Genomic DNA, 20724 nt, shown 5'->3' with positions numbered 1-20724 from the left:
GTCCAGGAAGCGGCTCACACGCGCCCCCCGTGGGCACCCTGAACGGGACCTTGCCGCCATTCTGTGCACGGGCTCAGCCTCCCTCCTCCTGGGCAGCTTCTGGTTTGTCTCCTTCCCCGGACAGCTCTCAGATGGCCGGAGTTCCAGCCCGGTCCATGTGGAGCAGACGCCAGGGGCAGAGGGAGGGGGCCCGCCCCCCTCCCCCCGCCCCATGTGAGGAACCCACACCCCTGGGAAGAGCTGGGATCCCAGGAAAACATTCAGAGCGAGGCCTCCCGACCCCCTCTCACCCCAAAATTCAAAGGGGAGGGAAAAATACACTGCACACATTTCTCTTTCTTTACAGATTGGAAAGCAAGGAGGAAAAAGCTTGCCTTGTCCATGTGTTTATAGATATATAAAGCATGTGTCCTTGTGACGGAGATATTTCTTCCTCTCTAAATCCAGCGGGCCCCTGGTACAGCTTAAGCGGGAGATGTCACCCATTCGTCTTCCTGAGCCACTTTTGAAAAGATAACATAGCTTCCGTGGGAGGAAAACACCCTGAGATTTAGGAGCCAGCCCTCACGTGTCTTTGTGGATTGAGCCCGGAGAGCACGCGCGTCGTTAGCCGACCCGAGAGCGGAAGCCCTGGGCTGGCCCTCGCCCGGCTGATTCTCGGGCTCCACACCCTTGCGTGCACCCGTGGGGGGGGCCCATCTTCCCCCCGCTGCCCGCCCCGCTCCCGGCTCTTGGCTACAGAAGGCAGAGGCCCGCGCGGAGCCCGCGCGCCCAGCTAGCCCTGATCTCAGCGTGCTCCCTGATCACCGGGTGAACAGAGTCTCGGGAAGCGAGCCCTTAGCACAGAACCCCGGCGTCCTGAGCTGCGGGGCTGGCGGCTGAGTCCCCGTCGCAGACCCTGGGCACGGGATCTTGGGAGCAAGAGGAGTGGCTGGCTGAGGACACGGTCTCCAGCGCAGGAGAGCAGCCTGAGTGCCCCGGGTATGCTCTGCACAGTGACTCGAGGTGGCGCAGACAGACATTCAGAAGAAATTGCAAAGAACGGCTCAGCCACCGAGCTGAGCCAAGTGGCTCCGCCTCTCACCTCGGCGCTTCCAGAGGCAGAGACTGGGTAGATCACCGCCAGGGGCCGGCCCAGGAGAAACGTTAGGGAGACGCCCCCCATCTCCACCATATCTGTACTACCAGCTTCTCCGGAGGCATCGGTAGGTAAACCAAGGGCCGAAGTTGACCTGAAGCAAGATGGCGTACTACGACATAAAAGTGAAAAGAGTTGCAAGGGGCAGCATGCCTGTCTGGCAGACACAAGGGCCCTGTGGGCCTCGGGACTTGGGGAGCGGCTGCCCCACGCAGTGAACGCCCTCCTCCATTCCTTCGTCAACTCAGCCCTCACGAGCACCTACCGCGCGTGGGACCGCGTTGCGTCCGGTGGGGATCCGGGATCACACCTGCAGTCCCGCGTGGCCCAGCTCCTCCCCGAGGGACAGCCAGGGGGTGGGGAACAGTTCATGCAGAGTGCCCCCCGCCACCCCGAGTCCGTCCCAGCCCCGGTAACCTCACGTGGGCGTGGCCTCGGGGGAACGCCTTCCTCCGGTTCCCTTTAATTCAGTGTTATTTTATAAACACTCTCATGGCTAGCATCCATCACGGGCAGGCAGCCGGCTTCCAAGCCATAAAACAACAGCTTGCCGCATCGCCGCGGCCCCCCGATATGTATTTACTTATCGTGTCGGCGAGCACATGTTAGCAAAATCAGCAACGCCGCAGCCCCTGCTACCGGAGCCCCACGCTTTCCTCCACGGAGCCCGGCCGCCTCCAACACGCGCAATGCCAGCTCCAGGGTGCCGGGGCCGGCAGGAGCCCAGACGCCTGCACCCCAGGTCCCGCAAGCCGACCCCCCGGGCCTCCAGCCCACGCCTGCACCCCCCCCCGGGCCAGCCACTTGCCAGACAGGCTCAACGCGAGGGTCATCCATCCCGCCCCACTGTTCCCCGGGACACGGGTCCTGCCTGTCCCCCGGATGTGTCTCAGAGATGCCCCCCGCCCCCGACAGGTCCAAGGGGCTCTGCAGACGGCCTGCTGTTTCCTGACCCCGCCACCAACATGCCAGTGGCCAAACCTAATGAGGATCCTGAGCCTGGAACCCCCGCCGGGGCCTTCCTGGGCTCGGCCATGTCCAGTCCATGACCTCCCCCACGGTGTGTGACGTCCGCCACCCCCCCCCGCCCCTCCCACAACGGCCAGGGAGCCCCATGACCCACAGGACGTGGGGAGGGAGGCCAGGCGCTGGGTCCCTGGCCCCCACGCACCTGTCACGTGAAACCTCTGGACTCCTGGTCGCTTTGCTGCGTCCCTACCAGGCAGCAGAGCTTTCACTTTGCCCTGGAGACGGACCAGGGTGGCGAGGAGGACAGCCCCCCGCCCCCAGCGCCCGCTGTACTAGGGGCAAATGAACATTCAGCCCGAGTCACGAGCCAGTCCCCTCCTCACCCCAGGTTGTGCTAGAAGAGCGATGACGACGAAGTTCCCAGCCTTTGTGCGTGGCCACGTTTGTTACGTTTTCCCCACATGCATCCGGCAAGCATTTAGTAAGCTCCTACTGCATGCAGAGCAGGCCCTGGTGACTGCAAAGTGCTCTCGCGGACGGCGGGGTGTTTGGTTCCACCCCGGCCTCTGCCCACTAGATGCCAACGTCACGTCTCCTACCCAGTGTGACAACCTAGACACGTCTGCAGACATTGCCAGAGGTCCCCTGGGAGGGGCAGGGGAAGGAGAGACAAAAATAACCTCTAGTGGAAAGCCACTGTTCCGAGCAGGACTGGGCTGGCCTTAAAAAAAAAAAAAATCCTTTAACTTGGTTAAACAAGAAAAAAAAATTCCCCATCCTCATGCACTAGTCCTTTGTCGTTTCTGTGATTTCAAGGGAATGGTGTTTTCATAGTTGAGAATTGTAGCTACTTCCTGCTAAGCCAATATAAAGATTTCTTTTTTTTTCTTGTTAGTTTGGAATATCAGGGGCAGGCTTCCCATTTCAAATTGCCTTACCAGGTCTTTTAGGCAGGATGAGTTCATTCAGCATTGAGTACCCTGTGTCCTTCAAAGAAAAAACAGGAGACAAAAAGACTAAACAGAATGCTTCAACATGTTTGAGGGGGGAAGAAAAAAAACAACATTACCTGAAAATTCTGGATAAAAGAAAGAAATTTCCATAAAGCAAATCATGACAGACCGGATGACACTGGGCCATTTGTTACTTAATATCTCACAACCAGTGATTTTTTTTCTCCCTATAACCTGGCCCACTGCCGCTTAATTAAACAGCAGCTCACCAGAAAAAAAGTAGGACCAAAGCTTCTTAACGCTGGAGCCTGAACAGCTGAGGGGCTGAAAGAATCGGAAGGTATTTCCGTTGCCACCATCTCTTTATCTACACCAAAATAAACAACCTTTGGAAACAGATGGGAGACGCCATTGCTCAACTTGTCATCACTTATTACATCTTTGACTGCCAATTTGTACTTTAAAAAAAAAAAAACACGAAACCAACTAGCTCCTGGGAGGGAGAGCAGATTTGGGAGGCGAGGTCTACTGCATTTCAAATCAAACTTCTGTGATAATCTCGGCCACGCAGGGACGCTTAGGACTGCAATCGAATGACGGGAGCAGCCGCCTCAAAACTGAAGGCGTTCTCGCTCACAAGGAGAGAGCGCTCTGCTCGTAGGCTCCTGTTGGACGCGGCTCACTGAGCTCAAGCCATATCAGAGGTACGGGCTTTGGCCCAACTTAACTCCAAAAAGTGAAGAAGCAGCTCTCGCGGGCCCCTAAAGCTCACCCTGGCCAGCCTGCCGACGTACCTTGATGACAGAGGCCTCCCCACCCACCCGCTGGAAATCATTTCCCCTTTTCTCCATCCGTTGCTTTTTCGTTTCGCTTCGCCTCTTAAATCTGCCAGGTTATTTAAAATGCAAACGTTCCCCCCACTCGAAACAGGTTCTACTTCAAATTCTAGGTACCGTTTCCCAGCTCGTAGCGGTAATGACTCGTTCGCTCACACGTCTCCGCTGGTTATCGAAGGCCGCACGAGACCCACAGCTTTGAGCAACAGCCCTGCACTTGCTCATTCGGGGTTAGGGAGCAGTCTTACCGTGTCCCCAGACATGATGCATCTGTCACCAGACACAGATGAATAGAAACTGACTGGAATATTTCAACATGCCTGAAGAAGGGGCTGAAAGGCCCCAATTTTGCCTAAATCAGCACTGTCTAGCTCCAGATGAAGGCAACCAGATTCACTTTCTTGATTAATATTGAGAATAGGGTTTAGGCTGGGGATGGTAGTTGCACGACTGTAATCCAAGCTAAAGATAAGAAGGACTGCCGTTCGAGGTTGGCCTCCACGAAAGACTTGCAGAGACCCTGCCAGGCGCCACTGCCTGCCTGGAAAACTCTCGGGCTGGACATTTGGAACGGGAGGGCTCCCAACCCCCGCCACCTGCACAGGGCTCAAGGAGAGGCCCCAGCAAGGGCGTGGGAGGCACTGGCCCCGCAGGCAGGCTGGGGTCAGGGCAGAGCCCGGGTCCTGCCGAGGACGCCGGCATGAGATGCAGTGTGTGCGTGGGTGTGCACGCACGCGTGTTGGGGTAAAGTGACCATGTCCATGGTAGGAAGATGGACGGTAGAGGGGGAGGCGACGGACGGAGCCCGGGGCTCCATGCCCTGCTGGCTGGGGTCCTGGTGGGGTGGATGGAGCCCGGGGCGGGGGGGGGGGGTGCTCTGCCCTGCTGGCTGGGGTCCTGGTGGGGTGGATGGAGCCTGGGGGGGGGGGCTCTGCCCTGCTGGCTGGGGTCCTGGTGGGGTGGATGGAGCCCGGGGTGGGGGGGGGTGCTCTGCCCTGCTGGCTGGGGTCCTGGTGGGGTGGATGGAGCCCGGGGGGGGGCTCTTCCCTGCTGGCTGGGGTCCTGGTGGGGTGGATGGAGCCCGGGGGGGGGCTCTGCCCTGCTGGCTGGGGTCCTGGTGGGGTGGATGGAGCTGGGGGGGGGGCTCTGCCCTGCTGGCTGGGGTCCTGGTGGGGTGGATGGAGCTGGGGGGGGCTCTGCCCTGCTGGCTGGGGTCCTGGTGGGGTGGATGGAGCTGGGGGGGGGGGCTCTGCCCTGCTGGCTGGGGTCCTGGTGGGGTGGATGGAGCTGGGGGGGGCTCTGCCCTGCTGGCTGGGGTCCTGGTGGGGTGGATGGAGCTGGGGGGGCTCTGCCCTGCTGGCTGGGGTCCTGGTGGGGTGGATGGAGGCAGGGGGGGGCTCTGCCCTGCTGGCTGGGGTCCTGGTGGGGTGGATGGCTCACTTCTGACTCTTCTACCCGCACTGCCATGGTTGACTTGGAGCAGGCAGAAGCCCGTTCTGCCTGTCAGTCATCTATCTATCAGGCACAGTGCCGGGTTCTCTAAGCAGATCACCCCCGCAAGTCCTCACGGGGACGTGCACTCTGAGCATCGGCACGGAGGACAGAGGCTCAGGAGCGGGTCTTACCCGGGGCCCATCATTAAGAAAGTCTGGACCGCTGACGCCTGACCCCAGGGCCATTTTCTTCAGTGCTGTAAACTTGTTTACATGCTATGGGCGCAGCGCGGTCTCCGCAGCCCCCGCTGTACACAGAAATCATCCAGTGATGTCTGATCTGGGTGGACAAAGGCAGGGCTGGAGAGCAGGCTCGCTTACTCCCTGAGAACTCATCAGTGTAAAAGCCTTCTCTGTGTGCCGGGGCTGGAGAGCCTTTCTGGTAGGATGTCTACTCTGTGAAAAGCAAGGCCAGACCCTCAGCGGATCTCCTGGATCACAGCAAATCCCAGGCCTGGCCCGACAGTCCCTCGTCTCCTTCTCTAATCACTTTAATGTATATGTCAGTGGAGAGCCGTAATGACTTCATTTTCAGACTTTCTTCTTCTTCGGCAATGACTTCAATTAAAGGCGGATTAAGTAAGGCCCAAATTCAATCAATTAAGCACTCATTAGACGCTAGCTAAGTAGAGACGGTGTGTCAAGTGTGCTTAAGCTGAGACTTTGGGGCCACACTGATGGGGTCAAGGCCCCCTTCTCTGCCTCCAGCTGTTCCGAGCTCACTTAGCATACCCCTGGGTGCCGCCCCGGGCCCGGGCCTGCCTGCCTGGCTTACGGAGGTGAGAACTCGCCACTGGCCAGCTGGACCGCTAGGTGGGAGGCCTGGCTCCCCGTGGCTCCAAGGGAAACAGAGTCACCCATCCAGTGCCATCTTCCAAGGGCTGAGGCAGAGGAGGGTCAGGCCTGGCAAGGCACTCATTGCAAAAGAGTCCCCCCCCCACCCCCGCACCCCTTTCCTGCAGCAAGTTCCAGAGCAGAGAACCAAGGTAGACCGTGCACCCTGAGACGTGAGTGGCGGGGTGAGGATGTGTGTGAGATTCACAACCCAGTCCAGGCCGTGGGGAGGACAGAGCGATGAACCCGGCCTCCTGGAGGCCCCGGCAGGAAACATCAAGCTGTGGTGCCACCGAACAGCACCGATTCCTTTTCTTTATTTTGGGGTCCTTCGGTGACGGGGCGAGGAAGGAAAACCACCGCCACCCAGAGCCGAGCCCGGGAACCGCTTTCTGGTCCGGGATCGGGGAGGTGACTGGCGGGGCCCTCCGCGGCTACGGCGGCCTGGCCGTCCCGGGCCCTCGGTAACCGGCCCCATCCTTTCCTCCCGTCTCCGCAGGGACCACGGTGATGCGCGTGACGGCCTTCGACGCCGACGACCCCGCCACGGACAACGCCCTCCTGCGCTACAACATCCGGCAACAGACGCCCGACAAGCCGTCGCCCAACATGTTCTACATCGACCCCGAGAAGGGGGACATCGTCACCGTGGTGTCCCCCGCGCTGCTGGATCGGGAGGTGAGCTCGCGGGGCGTGTTCTCTCTTCCACAGAAACGCGGCGTGGCGTCCAAGGGGACGAGGCGGGAGGCAGGGGTTCAGGAAGGAGAGGTCCGCGCCCGCCTGGCTGTGCGGGGAAATCCGGAGAGCCGGGGGGGGGGGGTGGGGGGGGGACGCCGGTCTCGGAGGCTGGGTCCCCGTCTGCGTTCTTCCCACCCGGCGCCTCTGTTTCTGCTCCACCTCCTTATTCCTTAAGCCCTTGGCTTCTGGACTCTGCAAAAAGGGGAAGGGAGGGGAGGGCAGAGGAGGGGAGACTCGGGCAAGATCACAGGAAGCTGCGTTGGTGCAGACTCGGGTAACTCTGCCACGCTTCCTGAGGTGTGTCCCCTTCCCTGTGTTCCCTTGGGGCCTGTCTCTTCCCGTCACCTCTGTCCTCCCCGCCCCCGGCCCCCTCCCAGAATCACTGTGGTTCCCTAGTTGCCGTGCTTCCCCGGGGGCCCAACTCAACTCCTCTGCCTGCAGCAGGTGCGGAGTCCAGAGCATTCACTCGCTCCGCTGCGCGGCTGTGCTGGGCATGTGCCAAGGGGCTGGGGTAGACCGACCCCTGCGAGCCCTGCCGTCTGCTGGTTTGTGGTTTTGCCGTCACGGCTCCTCTTTGTTGTAAAAGGAGGTCTTTCATCCGTCCATTGCTAAGCCAGAGCCTCGTGGGGAATGCCGCTCATTTCTGGAAGTTCCTTTGGGGGACAAGTGTATTTCTAGCTCATGCCCCCTTCATCTGGGCTTTTGCTAAGTTGGGGTGGGGGTGTGGTGATGAGGGTTGAATTAAGCGTTTCTAACCACACTACATAAGCAGCTCCCCCCACCCCAAAAAAAAAAAAAGAGGAATGCGATTTAACAGAAAATGGAAAATCGATGACAAGGAGTGACGAGCGTCGCTTTCCCGCCAGGGTTTCCAGAGTTCAGCGCCCGGCGCACTGTGAAAGCTGCAGGAAAGAAATGGCCCAGACTCCCTGGGCTGGGCTGGGCTGGGCTGGGCTGGGCTGGGCTGGGCTGGGCTGGGGGCCCCGGGCCAGGGAGGCGCCGGCCCCTGGTCGTCACGGGGACAGAACCACGGGTCACATGCCTGTCCAGTTTGTCCATGTCCCATGCCCGGGGCGACCCTGCAGCTTGCAATGTCTTCATCTCCTGGAGGCTCCCGCCTTGCCCAGGATCCTCCCAGGGTGGAATCATTTGCCATTTTGTTTCTGAGAGCTGATGAGAAGACATGCTGTCCTAAGTGTGGTTTTTTGTTTGTTTGTTTGTTTGTTCTGTTGGTCATGGGGCTTGAACTCTGGGCCTGGGCGCTGTCCCTGAGCTCTTCAGCTCAAGGCTAGCGCTCTACCACTTGAGCCACAGCGCCACTTCCAGTTCTCAGGTGGTTAATTGGAGATGAGAGTCTCATGGACTTTCCTGCCCGGGCTGGCTTTGAACCGTGACCCTCAGATCTCAGCCTCCTGAGTAGCTAGGATGACAGGCGTGAGCCACCAGTGCCCAGCTACGTGGGTATTAACGATTGGCTAACGAACTGTCCATCACGGTGATGTCACGGAACTTCCCGCAGAGGTGGAGACCACAGTCCCCCAAGGACCGGGTCCCCGGCGCCATTAGGAGACAGGTGCTTGCAGACGAGAGGCGGGGCTGGTTTGGGGGAGGTTCCAGACCCGGGGAGAAGGTGGGAGTGGCTAGCAGCCAAGCAATCCCAGGTCTTAAAGGTATAGCCATCCCCTACACCCTGGGTCGATCCCAACCCTTCACCCCCCACACACACACCCGAGTGGGGCCCCCGCGCCAAGTGGATCTACAGCGTGGCAGGAACGGACGCCCCGCAAGCCCGCTGGTTCCTACGCGCTTGGCTGACAGGACGGTGGGTTTTCATGCCGATTTTCCATGTGGCGCCTCTCCTCCCGTAGCGATCTTTCCGGGAGGCCCTGGCGGGAAGCACGGGCCAAGGGGAAAGACAGAGGTGACCTGGACACGCCATAGATGTCCTGGGAGGCAGCGGGCACGGAACAAATGCTCCGAACCTGCCCATCCAGCACCCCTGTCCCTCCGCGCGCGTGCACGGTGCTTGGGAGCTGTTGGGAGTGGGTGGAAGGAAGGGCGTGCGGGAAGCAGGTCGGTGCTAAGGCTGCTACGCGGCCAGATCGCCGGCGGTGGCCACCAACCACCCTTCTGGACCGGAAGCTCGGTCTTCATAATCGTCACGTGTCACTGGGGAGCTTGGCGTCGTGTCGAGTTCCAGCTTGACCACGCACTTTCTATGACATCCTAACACAGAGTACACTCTACCAAGAGGAGGCCTGGGATCTTGATTCCTTCTACGTGTTTCCATTGCCAGACACCTAAGAGTTGTTGGGTGGCTGAATGTGAAGGAGGGAGGGAGGATGGACAGGTGGATGGATAGGTAGATGGACGATCTATGCTCCTTCCATTTGTATTATCTCAGGACAGCAACGATGGTTATATAGACCGAGGGTATTATTATTTTAGATGCAAGCTTAAATCTGCCCGTGTATAAGCATCCAGTCATCTGATTTCTCCACTTCATGCCTACCTGACGGAGAACTGCTCTAGGCTCTAAGAAAGAGGATGTTGTCCATGTGGTAAACAGGATGCCCATTAGGGCTGATGTGTCTTCCTTAAATAGTTGGGGAATGACCGGACAAAATAAGGGTCATCTATCCGACTCAGTGAGATTGGGTTCATACGGGCCCCGTTTTATTCTTTTTCTATAGCTATACTTAGCCACTCTGTGTTGGCAGCTCCATCCGTGTTTCTAAACTATGTCCGGCTGCACTACAAAATAAAATCAGATAAAGGTTTCTAATGTTTGATAAATGGCTTATTTAGTTGATCATATAGCTACTCGACTGAAATTCACCAGCAGAAATCTTCCTACTTTTCTGAACATAACTACAATTTGCAGCTCCTCGTGGCAGCTAATGGGAAGAAGGATGGTGGGGAGGGGGGTTGTTTGTTATTAGGTGTTGTTTTTTTTCCTCAAATGAAAACCGTTTCCAAAAGAATCCCTTAAAAAGCAATCTTGGCATACACCTTGTAAAAATATCATTAGTCTTTTGAAGGTGTGTGAGCTGAGTACTTGCCTTTGTTTGAATTTGCTTTACCTCATTACATATTATCTTCCAGATAATCTAGCTAACCCATGAAAAATGTGCAAACAGAAAAAAAAAATACCAGGACCAGGGATGTCATTTGTGGTTTTTATATTTTCAGCTGGTAGGAGATTTTTCCACAACGTTATAATACCCTGCCTTTTTTTTTTTTTGCTAAGTATGAAAATTAAGAGGATTTTCTTCTTTCCATGTTAAATGTCACATATGAATTTATTTTTAGCTCTATGTTCATTGATTTGCTGCAAGGTATCAGGAGTTTTTGAGCAAGTCAGAGAAAAAATAAAAACAGAACGCTCAGGGAACAGCCCCCACAAAGTAGCCAGGGAACATGACAGCATGGTTACACAACCTAGGAAAACTGTGTTTGCACAGAGCAACCTATATCCAAACACTGCCACTTAGGTCGCATCTCCAGAAACACGCTAAAGAAATTGTGGTCCTGGTATCATAGACTCCAGCTGGGTGGGAATTTAGGAAAGGCATTTCCCCATTCCTTGAATAAAAATTAGAAGCAGTAGTGATATTCTTAGGGAAATAAATACTCTAATCTAATGTTAATACTTTTCTCATTACCATCATGTTTAAAACATTGGCAATAATTACACGCAATTCAATCATGCTGCCAGGAGCATTCTCTTGCTTTGTTGTGGTGGGCGGGACCGGAATTAGTTAGAGATCGCTTCCTTACCATTTCTGCGAGCTATTTACTCATAAATATTTTGGTTTGGGATAATCTCCATTTTTTTTTTGTACCTCTTGCTCCTGAGAAAATAGATTGGAGGAGAAAAGCGGTCGTAAATGAAGCGTCTTCTTATTTTTTAAATACCATGTTCTCCTCCCAGATGAAGCAAAGATGGCCACTGCACACTCGTTCTTGTGGGTGACGTCCCCAAGGTCCCAGCCCTGGGGTTTGAAATCGAGTTGCAGTCATTGCTGTGCTCCAGCTGATGGCATTCCGGAAACAAACAGGAAAGGATGGGCTCTCTACCGCCCCTTGCTCTAGCTAGAGGACATGGGCGCGTCTCAGGACCCCAGTGTTGATCCTGAGGCCATGGATGAGAGCACCTCCCAGTAGGACCTCATGGGAGCGGAAACCGGCTCTGGGAGGCCCAAGTCTTGGGCATGGTGCTGGCCTCAGGCTGTACTTGACCGGCCCCTTTCCATGAGGCTTCGGGCTCTAAGCCTCCGTTTCTCCGTCTGCCACCCTGAGGATCACGATAGCCCTTCTTCCTCGATTTATCAAGCTCGGAGATGTGTATGGTCCTCAGCTCGTCCCCAACATCTGACTGGAGAATGGTTGCTTCCGGAATGAGCAGTGAGATGGGGGAAGCAGAAAACTGGCTTCCTGTGCGCGACAGGAAGTGCACCCGCCTATTGCCCGCCCAGCAGAGAGCTCGGTGAGACCCCGAGGTACCCAGCTTCCACACATCAGGGCTACGCGCCGTGCACCCGCCTGGGTGTGCTGAAACCACATCCGGCGCGGCGGTGGGGCGGACGGCCACAGTGAACACCGAACGCACGGCTGGAGGGTGACCTGGAGGAGCGGAGCCCAGCAGCGGCAGGTGGCAGACAGTCCCGGGCCGCTCGGGGCCATTGGGGAGACAGACTTGAGGTGCCCTGAGCCTGCTAGGCTGATTCCGTCGAGGGGACGGCGGAGGGCACGGCGGAGGGCCTCCCTTCAAGTCCGCGGTCCACAGCTTTCCAGGTTCATTCACAACCTGCTCTGTCTCTCCCGCCCTTGTGCCTCCTCTTTCGATATTAGGAAGCCCGCGGTCACTCCCCACAGGTTCAATCAAGAGGCTCAGCTCTGTCGTGGAGAGATTCGTCCTCTGGGAGTTCACACACGTTTAATTTTCTAAGCTTTCGTGTGTTTTTTCACTTTTTTTCTTCCTGGTTTTAACGTGGCAAAAAAGAAAAAAAAAACACAATAATAACATGCAGGGCGATGCGGAATTTAGAGTGCTTCTGTTTCTCTGTGATTTTAGAGCTCTCTGTGAAGTGCCCTTAAAAAAAAATAATAAAACCCTGAAGATCTTTCTTTTTTTCTTTGCTTTTCTGGGGGAAAAAAAATCCCATTCTTTTAGAGCACTCTCTCCCCCACCAGCCTAGAGCTATGATCAGAGTTATCGCACTCTCTTGTGTTGATCACAATAAGCACGTCATTCTTAGTGAAGCAGGTGTGCTTCAGTGGCAGGTTTTCCTAAACATCCTCCTCCTCAGCTCCAGCCCTGTTAGTGGTCCCTGGTGGAGGTGACCCCCCCTCCCCAATTTAGGAAGGATTTCTAGCAGAGTTCTGGCTTAAACAGGAAGAGGGAATCGGGAACGAGCTTTCTCTTGCCAGGTGAGGGGTGGGTGTCATTTCAGGAAAGAGCTGTTACTTCACCCCAGCCGCTGAGTGTGCTCCATGCCAGGCAGCACCGGGTGAGAGTCCGCTGTCATGCACTTCAGGGAAAGGGGCCCGGAAGCCACCGCCTCCCAGTCAGGGAAGCCAGCAACAGGCCATTTCCAGACGCTGCCGCAGCTCAAATGCCCTTCAAGCACGTGGCTTCCAGTCTTCACGGGAACCGGCTGAACCCACACCGCGCCTTAGGAGAGATGTGTGTAGATCGCACGTGAGCTACGGGGGCTCACAAGGATAAGCTCCTCTTCACTGGGGATCTGGGGGCTCGGTGTGACACCCAACCACAGTGAGGACTGCTCGGCCCAGGCCCAGGGCCGTCTTCTGGGTGCAAGGTGGGGCAGGCTGCTTCTGTAAGGGCCACACGGTCCCGTGTACAGGCTTGCAGGCCTATAGAAGAGCTGAGGACGCTGAAGTCCATCCCTGGCAGGTACGTACATGAGGGTGTGTGGTTCACGCCACCACTTAAAGAATCAGGAAAGGACATTTGCAAGAGGGTGGATGGACCTGGAGTAAGCCAGACTCAGAGAGACTAGATGGCAGGCTAGATATGGCCCCAGAGCCATAATTAGGCAACTGTGACCTGAGTGATGGTCGGTCAAGGCAGTGATTGGTCCATGTCCTCGAGAGTCCACTCTGCACGCCGAGTGACTGTTATTAATAATCCCCACGGAGAGTGACGTATCTGGATGGAAGCTAGGTCATGGTGCGGGGTCTGTTTTCATTTTCACGGCAACACAGTCCGTTTCCCTCATAATGAAGCTTCAACTTAACCTCAGTAATTAATTCTTAACTCAAAGTCTGATGGCAATAAGTGAACCAACTAGTTCCACTTGAAACCATGGGTAGCTCTGCCTAGACTTGGCTTCGGTGGCATGCGTCAGTCTTGAGAAGTGCTCTGTGTTTCTTAATCCTGGCAGCAATTTAGCCAGGTTAGTGTGGTCTTCCTAGTTATTCCAGGGAGGCTGTGTCCCTATGATTCGAACCTGTATCACTCCACTTCCAGAGCACATGCTTATACCCCCCCCCATGTTTATACCACTGTTATTGGTGTTTATTTAGTGGGTAAACTCTCAGAAGAAATAGATTTTGAACCTGCCTTTCCACACGGGAAAAGCAAAAGCCTGTGGTGTTTTGGTTAAAGTTTGGTTTTCGTCAGGCTACAACCTTCCATGCCCGCCATCTTGAGGGCCAGGTGTTGGCCTTTTGGGTCCCGGAGCCCCTGCCAGGCCCCCAGAGCCAGCTCCGTGGAAGGCACCGGAACCAGAGAGGAAACGTAGATCAGTACAACTCCGTAGTTCAGGTCCAACAACTTCACACAGTGCTCTGAATATGCTCTGGCTCACAGTTCTACAAATGAGTGTGTAAGGCCCCAGAACAAGATCTTAGGTGAGTGTTTAAAGAACTACAGGTCCAACCATTTAGGACTTGTTCAAAAAGCGATGTTGTATCTCCACGTGTGAAAAGCCAGGAAATCACAGACAATGACCATGCTCTTAGCTTGAGCAACTCTCAGCCATGACGTTGGCTTCTGTGTCGTCATTTTCCTGAATGCTCCGGAGAGTTCCATCGCAGGATCTGGAGCACAAACCCCTTCTGGTTGGAAGGAAGGTGCCTCCCTCGCTTCGCCTGAGCAGTGGGAGTCGTAGTGGTACCTCGGGGGCGGGGGGGGGGGGTGCTGGGCAGACTGGGGGGTCACAGAAGCCCGTGACGGAGTGGCAGGTAAGCCTGAGGGAGGGCGGGTGTCTGGGGGGAATCTCTGCTTAGAGAAATGAGCGGAAGGGCCTGGCGTTGAAGGTTTGCTCTTTGTGTTCTCGACTGGGGGTGCAGCCCCCGCTTCTGCTCATGGCTCTCGAAGGCGCGGATGTCTGTGGTCCTGAGGCCGCGCGGGGGACGGGCAGGATGGAGGGAGGGCACGCTGTCGCTCTGAGTGGGGACACGAGTGTCCCCACGAGCCCTCCACCGGTCGTGACCTGCACCGGGACTGTGAGAGCCCCGGCCCAGCATCACGGAAGTCAGGGAAGGAGTTCCTCCCAGGCACCTTGAGGACACGGTGTTGGGCTCCCCCTCTGCGGAGGGGCTCGCCGGCCAGGGCCGCCCCCTCCCACCACGTCCACGCAGGCAGACCGCAGAGGCGCCGCGTGGATCTGAGATCTGAGACAGCCACGGCAGTGAATGCGCCTGACCTTTGCGAGGAACAGCTGTAGAAATAATGGCCGAGATTTACTGAGTGGCATCTCTATTTATAGAACTCTGAAGTGGCAGCCAGAATTAAGTATTGCGAGATTTCTTTTGCTTCTCTCCGGTCTCTTGAGTTGTTTTACAGGCTGATTTTCCCCGTGGAGCACTCCCGGGCCCTGGGGTCTGGTCTTCTGTCCCCTAGGGCGGGAGGACTTGGGGGATCCTCTCGTTCTTCACAGACTTGGGGATGGCCGCGGGTGTGGGTGGCCTCCTCTTGAGAAAGGGCGGCATCTAAGTTTTCTAGCGAGGTTTCGATGGAGTATGGGGTGCCGTGGGAGCGTCAGGGCTGGAGCTTCCCGGCTGCTGCTGGGTGAGCAGCCCGCAAGATCGGGGCAGCCGGACTGGGCCCCAGAGCCTCCGCCCCCCGCTTCCCCCCAGGTCCTGAGGAGAAGCTTCGGCCATGAGAAGAAACTCTTGACAGGGGTGTCACGGGCAAGCCCAGGTTTTGTAACGCCCATTTCAGGCGTGTCCACGTCCTCTGTGCTGAGACTTGTCACCCTTCTAGAAGCCTTGACTCGGTTTCCCTCAGTTCTCCCGTCAGGACACCCTCATGGAGAGGCTCTTTCTTCTCCGCGGCTGCGAGGAGGAATCCACCCAGGTTCTGTGCCATTTTAGCTGTGTTGTCCCAGAGCAGATGGCTTCACTTCTCTGAGCCTCATTTTCTTTGGCTATGGAAATGGAACCCCTAAATGACCCACGTGGAAGATAGAATAAGGCCACTTCCCCCAGAATTGTCCCCAGGATCTACGGATAGGTTACCTGACAGGCAAGTGGGCTGCTGCAGGTGTGATTAGGTCTGAGACATTCCCGTTCTACGATCATTCTGGGCGATGCAGTGTGGTCTGCTGTGGTCACGGGGACCCCTAAAGGGGGTCTGAGTGAGAGTTAGGATTCGGACAGCTGGCTTGGCAGATGGAGGAAGGGGTGCTGCTCCAGGCGGTGCAGAGCTTCCGGAGGGCCGGGCAGAGGCTCCCTGGAGGAGTGCAACACTTGGGTTTTACCCCAAGGAATCGCGAGGAGGAGGTGGCTGTCCGGGTGGCTCTGTGCTGCAGCCGCAGTGGGGGACTGTGCGGGCTGGGAGCGGAGAGCTGGCCAGGAGCTGCCCCTTCCCCGTCCTTCCCGGGGGGACCGGGCAGCCCCAGCCGCCCAGCCGCCCGCCCGCTGCCCGCTCACGAGGAGGGGAGCGGCCTGCCCCGCCAGTGGGCGGCCCTCGGTCAGCGCGGCAGTGGCTTTCCATCTTGTTTGTGCCTTGGCCGTGGTCCCTGGGGCGAGCTCAGACGTGCTTGCTCAGGTTCCTCCGCAACCTGGCCTGCGGGTCTCAGGCTCCTTCTCCCCCTGAGCCTGCGGGAGACTGGACCGCCTCTCTCTCGTTCAATTAGTCGTGGAATCTGGCAGGTGTTGGCCCGCAGCAAAGGGCGGTTTGACTCCCAAAAGTCTGTCCGGTTGGTGAGCTGTCAACTCCACGCCAGAGCCACAGCAGCGGGACCGTGGGGGAGGTCAACGACTCCACGCTCAGTGTGGCTGTGCCAAGGCCATCTGTGTCTCCGAGCATTACAAATGCACTACCGATCACCATGTTCCTGGGGTGATCTTCATCCACCCTGAAGGTGAGAGAGTTCATTGGCTCTGCCGAGTTTCCTCAAGCAGGGAACAGAGCCCACGAGGGCCCCATACCCAGGTCGGTGTGTGCCCAAAGGGCCGCCACCGCAAGGAGGGATGGCAGTTGTTCTAGGGACCCAGGTGGGCCGTTGGGCTGGCAGGACGGGAACGTCGGAGGGGCGGGAAGAGGGCGCTGTCCTCCGGGGCCTCGGCCGTCTAGTCTGGGTCTGGAGTGGAGCCCCGGGATGGCTCCGGGGGGCCACGGGGAAGGGTTGCATGGCCAGGGAGCCCGGAGCCTCTGTGGATAGCAGTGGATCCTGGCGGGGGGGGGAGGCCAGCGGACGCCGGAGGGAAGCGAGCAGCAGAGCCGGTCCACCGTCGCCCCCGAGCCGGTCTGCAGGCGCCTCATGCTCCCCGGCTTTGTCCCAGCCGCCGCCCGCATCCGTACCCAACTCACCGACAGTTAGTGATGGCGGCCGTGTTTCCCTTTCCCTCAAAGATGATTGCTGTCCTGCACTGTGGGAACCAGCCTCCAAGATGGCCCCAGGGGCCCCCCGCCCTGTCCCTCTCTCCCACACTGAGTAGGGGTGACTTCGTAGCCAGTGGCAGAATGACGGGGTTTGAACCCCAAACCCGAGCTCTTGTGCTTCCTCTCTGTGGGTGAAGGCAGCCGCTGTGTTGTAAGGAGGAATCCACATGGCAGGGAACTGAGCCGCCCGGTGCACCAACCACAGGACTGACCCTGGAAGGCTCTAGAAGCCGCCACCAAACTGCTTACCCACTCTTGGTGGGGTACGCATGAGGAGAGCGGCTGAGCTAAGGGGGAGCATACGGCTCGGTCAGGCTCACAGGTGGGCAGATGGCAGCACCTGGGCGGAAGGCTGCATTCCTCCTCCTCTGGGTCTGTCATCCGCCCCCACCCCTGCCCCCACCCCCCCCACCCCCCACCTCTCACCCCCCCGCCCCCGAAATGGGCTTTAGGTAAAACGCGTTGATTTTGTTTTAGGAATGGGATTCGCTTTCCTTGATTCCGCCCAGGAGGCCCGTGAATGGAAGGCTGAGATGTGTCTTCCGGCTTTCTCCTGAGGCTATTTTGTAAGAAATGAAAGAAAAAGAGTGAGATATTTAATTCTTCAGGGATATTGGTTTGGAAACTGATAAAGTGGAGAACGGTTTTTATTCCTATTAGAGGTGATAGTTGGAGGTGTGTAATTTTATTTTTTTTCTTTTGCTCTCTGAAATGGAGACAGAACACAGCACAGATCTTAGAATATGAAATATGAATTTAGATGACATTTTGAGGAAACTGATAAACATACCGTTCCACAATGGGACTTAACTTGCCTGCGAAAATCCTTTTGCGGCCCCTAAATGATACCGTACAATTTGAAATTATAGAGATAACTAGACCAAGTCTAATGGAATATTAAAAATACACAACATGCCAATGAAGGAATAATTTTCTTGTGCAGACGTTTCCATTTCTCAAAAACGCTATCGGGAAATTAGAGGTACCTTGACAGGAAACCTAGAAGTAAAGAAATGTTCAGCAAGAAGGGTTTGGGTGGCTGTAAAAGCCCTGCCTGGAATCCATCCTCAGACAGAAGACACGCAAGAGGCAGGTCCCCAAGCTGAGAGTTTAGCAGCCATGGTCCGCCTCCAATTCACACGGCTGGTCAGTGAGCATGCTTCTAGATAGAACCAGACTGTCAAGCTGGTAACATGCTCTCCTCCACCCACCTGTACAAATGGACGGTTGAAAAGGGGCGCGCGTGTGTGTGTGTGTGTGTGTGTGTGTGTGTGTGTGTGTGTGTGTGTGTGTGTGTGTGTGTGTGTGTGTGTTCTTAGAAAATACTAATGCAGAGGACTCGGGTAAGACCAATTACATAGGTGAAAGTTCTCCAAAGAGTCAGTAAAAGAGATCAGTTTGGATTTCCATATGCAATTTTCCCCCCTCTAAACCTCTGGTAACTGAGAGTAGATAGACACAGTTTTATTGTACCAAGTAAGGGCATTTAAAAAGGAACCGCCAACATCATTGTTATCCTTATTATTGTTCTTACCTTCTTCTCGCAAAGGAAAAGGTTGTTGTCTCTCATCGGTCTCTCTGTCTCTGTCTCTTTCTCCCTCTCTCTCTCTCTCTCACACACATACACACACACACATACACACACACACACACACAGCCGCAGAGAAGCAGGCACGTCATAAACTCAGAGTGAATCACACATTCCATCACAGATAACCATCACAGACGTGAATGTAAGCCGCTAAGGGTCACCACTCTCCTAGGGAAACTCGTGAAGAACAAAAATAAAATAAAAAGTGAAAATAAAAGAGGCAAAGGGAAGATATTAAGAATACTATCAGTTTGCTTCAGAATGTTTAGTTTAAAATAAAAAAATAGACCCGACACCAGCAATAGCAGAGGACGCGGGCTCTGGGCGTCCCTCTCTCCCCAGCCCTGGGACTGGGCAGGCTGTCGAATCCCAGGACCCGCAGAGAGGGCTCACAAGGCAGCTCCCCCCTGGGGCTGTGGCCTGGAGGGGTGGGGGGGGGAAGGAGTTCAGGCCCGGAGTTGCCCTCAGTCAGTATTAGCACAGGAAACCACCATGAAAACTAGGAAAAGGAAATTCTCGGGGGAGAGGAAATGTCTGGCGGGACATTTCTAGAACGCTGATCTAGACCAGTGGCTCCCAGAGGGGTCTGCGTAGCCCGGAAGCTCTGAGCACCCCACCCCACCTCCTGAATCAGAACCCCTGGGGGACCCCTCCTGTGAAAACTGAAGACTCTGGGTTCAGTCTCAGCAGGCTTTTATCCGCTAAATCCAAAAAAAATCCGTCACAGGCTGAGCAAAAACAAAAAAAAAGAATAAAGAACAGCGAAGGTCTCTTCGGGATGAACCTCATTTTAAGCTCATGGGTTTCGCGGGTAAACAACGCAAGCATCCTCTCTGAGCCTGTAAAGCCTGCCAGGGCTGTGAGGAGAAGGATTTGGGGACAGAATGGGGTGAATTCGATCTGCCTTCTCCCCCACCTCCAAGCTCCAAAGCATCAGGCAAAATAGAATGACCTGAGTCACACACCGGAAGCTCCAACCACCCAGGACAAGGGCCGGAGACTGGACTTCAAAAATGCTATTTGCTCCCAAGAATGAGAACCCCGCCCCTCCCCCGCCCCCGCAGGGGACCCCGGCCCATCGGTGGTGACGTGGACCTAAGAACGTCTCCAAAAGCCACAGGCGTCTTCGTTGGGTTCAGAGACGACGCCAGCACTCATCAGATTCCACGTCACCTTCCCCGCCAGCTAATCCCCAGGCCCCACGTCATCGATAAAGACACAGGCAGACGTAAATCCTGGTCGAGTGAAGTGTTTGTCCAGTAGGGACTGTCCTAAAGGCTAAATGTTTCTCGCTGGAAGCGGAAAGAATGGACGAGGAATGAAAGTGCATTTCATCTTTTCCTCTGGGAGCGAATTACTAATATGACCAGTATTTGCTGTGTGTTCATGGTGGGACAGGCGTATTTAAGTGCCCTTTGTCCTAACAGCTACCCTGGGCGACAAATATTTTCACCCCTTTTACACTGGAGTAACTAGTGCCCCCATCCCAAATTCATGTCTGCCCACATCCCAGAGCTCTGGAATAGGACCTTCTGTAGAAGGAGGGCCTTCGCAGATGGACTTAGTTTAGCTGTCAGTGCAGCCATGCTAGGTTAAAGGGACTTTACATCCAGTGACTGGTGGCAGGGGCTTCCGCTCCGTGATCCAATCCAGGTGGACCTAAGTCTCTCCTGAGTAACGCTGGGTCTCTTCCCTTGGAATTCCGGAGGCTTGAGGCAGCGTCTGCGGAGTGGATTGGCACAGGGTTCGTTTTCTGTGGGAGGCATTGGCTCTGCTCGCCGCAGTCGCTTCAGCGTCCGTTTCCCTTTGTGAATTTAGGAGGAGTTCACAAGCGAGAGGAAAACGTCAGGGCGCTGCTCTGTGTGGTGCTTTCTCTTGGTACATACTGGAAACATAGCCCAGCTTAGACTCACTGTGGGGAGAAGGCCCCAGAAACTGGCCCGCTCGCCACGGGTTTCCCAGCTGAAACAACGTCAGATGGCTCAAGTGCTTGGAGTACCAGATGCCACAACACAGCGTGGGTCTCTACACACAGAGGGGGCGGAAAGACATCTCTTTTTTCCAAAAACAGCAATATTTCGTTGACTTCATGAAGAAGTTTTCAAAGAAAGCTCAGCCAAGCACTCGTGTTTAGAAATAAAACTATAAACTGCTTGTGATCGTGTATTCATGATCTTATTAGCACTAACACATTGCCTGTGTGTGTATACATGATGAAACAAGGCAGTAGAGAAAAGTCTTGGCCAGTATTTGGGTGCCACATTATCAAGTTGGCCATGTTTTGGGGGTTAGATTAGCTGTTTCTGTTGTTGC

The 20724-nt window shown here is 55.8% G+C and overlaps 1 protein-coding gene across 1 annotated transcript in view; it reads left to right on the top strand.

Moving 5' to 3' along the window:
- The window catches only part of Cdh13 (cadherin 13), a 661187-nt gene that overhangs the window by 523267 nt on the left and 117196 nt on the right, over nucleotides 1-20724 (top strand). The window contains exon 7 of the mRNA XM_048355041.1: nucleotides 6723-6901. Coding sequence (XP_048210998.1) covers nucleotides 6723-6901 — 179 coding nt within the window. The remainder of the gene's footprint in view (nucleotides 1-6722; nucleotides 6902-20724) is intronic.

This window comes from Perognathus longimembris, chromosome 10 (genome assembly GCF_023159225.1).
Source record: "Perognathus longimembris pacificus isolate PPM17 chromosome 10, ASM2315922v1, whole genome shotgun sequence".
Classification (NCBI taxonomy): Eukaryota; Metazoa; Chordata; class Mammalia; order Rodentia; family Heteromyidae; genus Perognathus; species Perognathus longimembris.
This window is presented reverse-complemented; position numbering and strand designations above follow the sequence as displayed.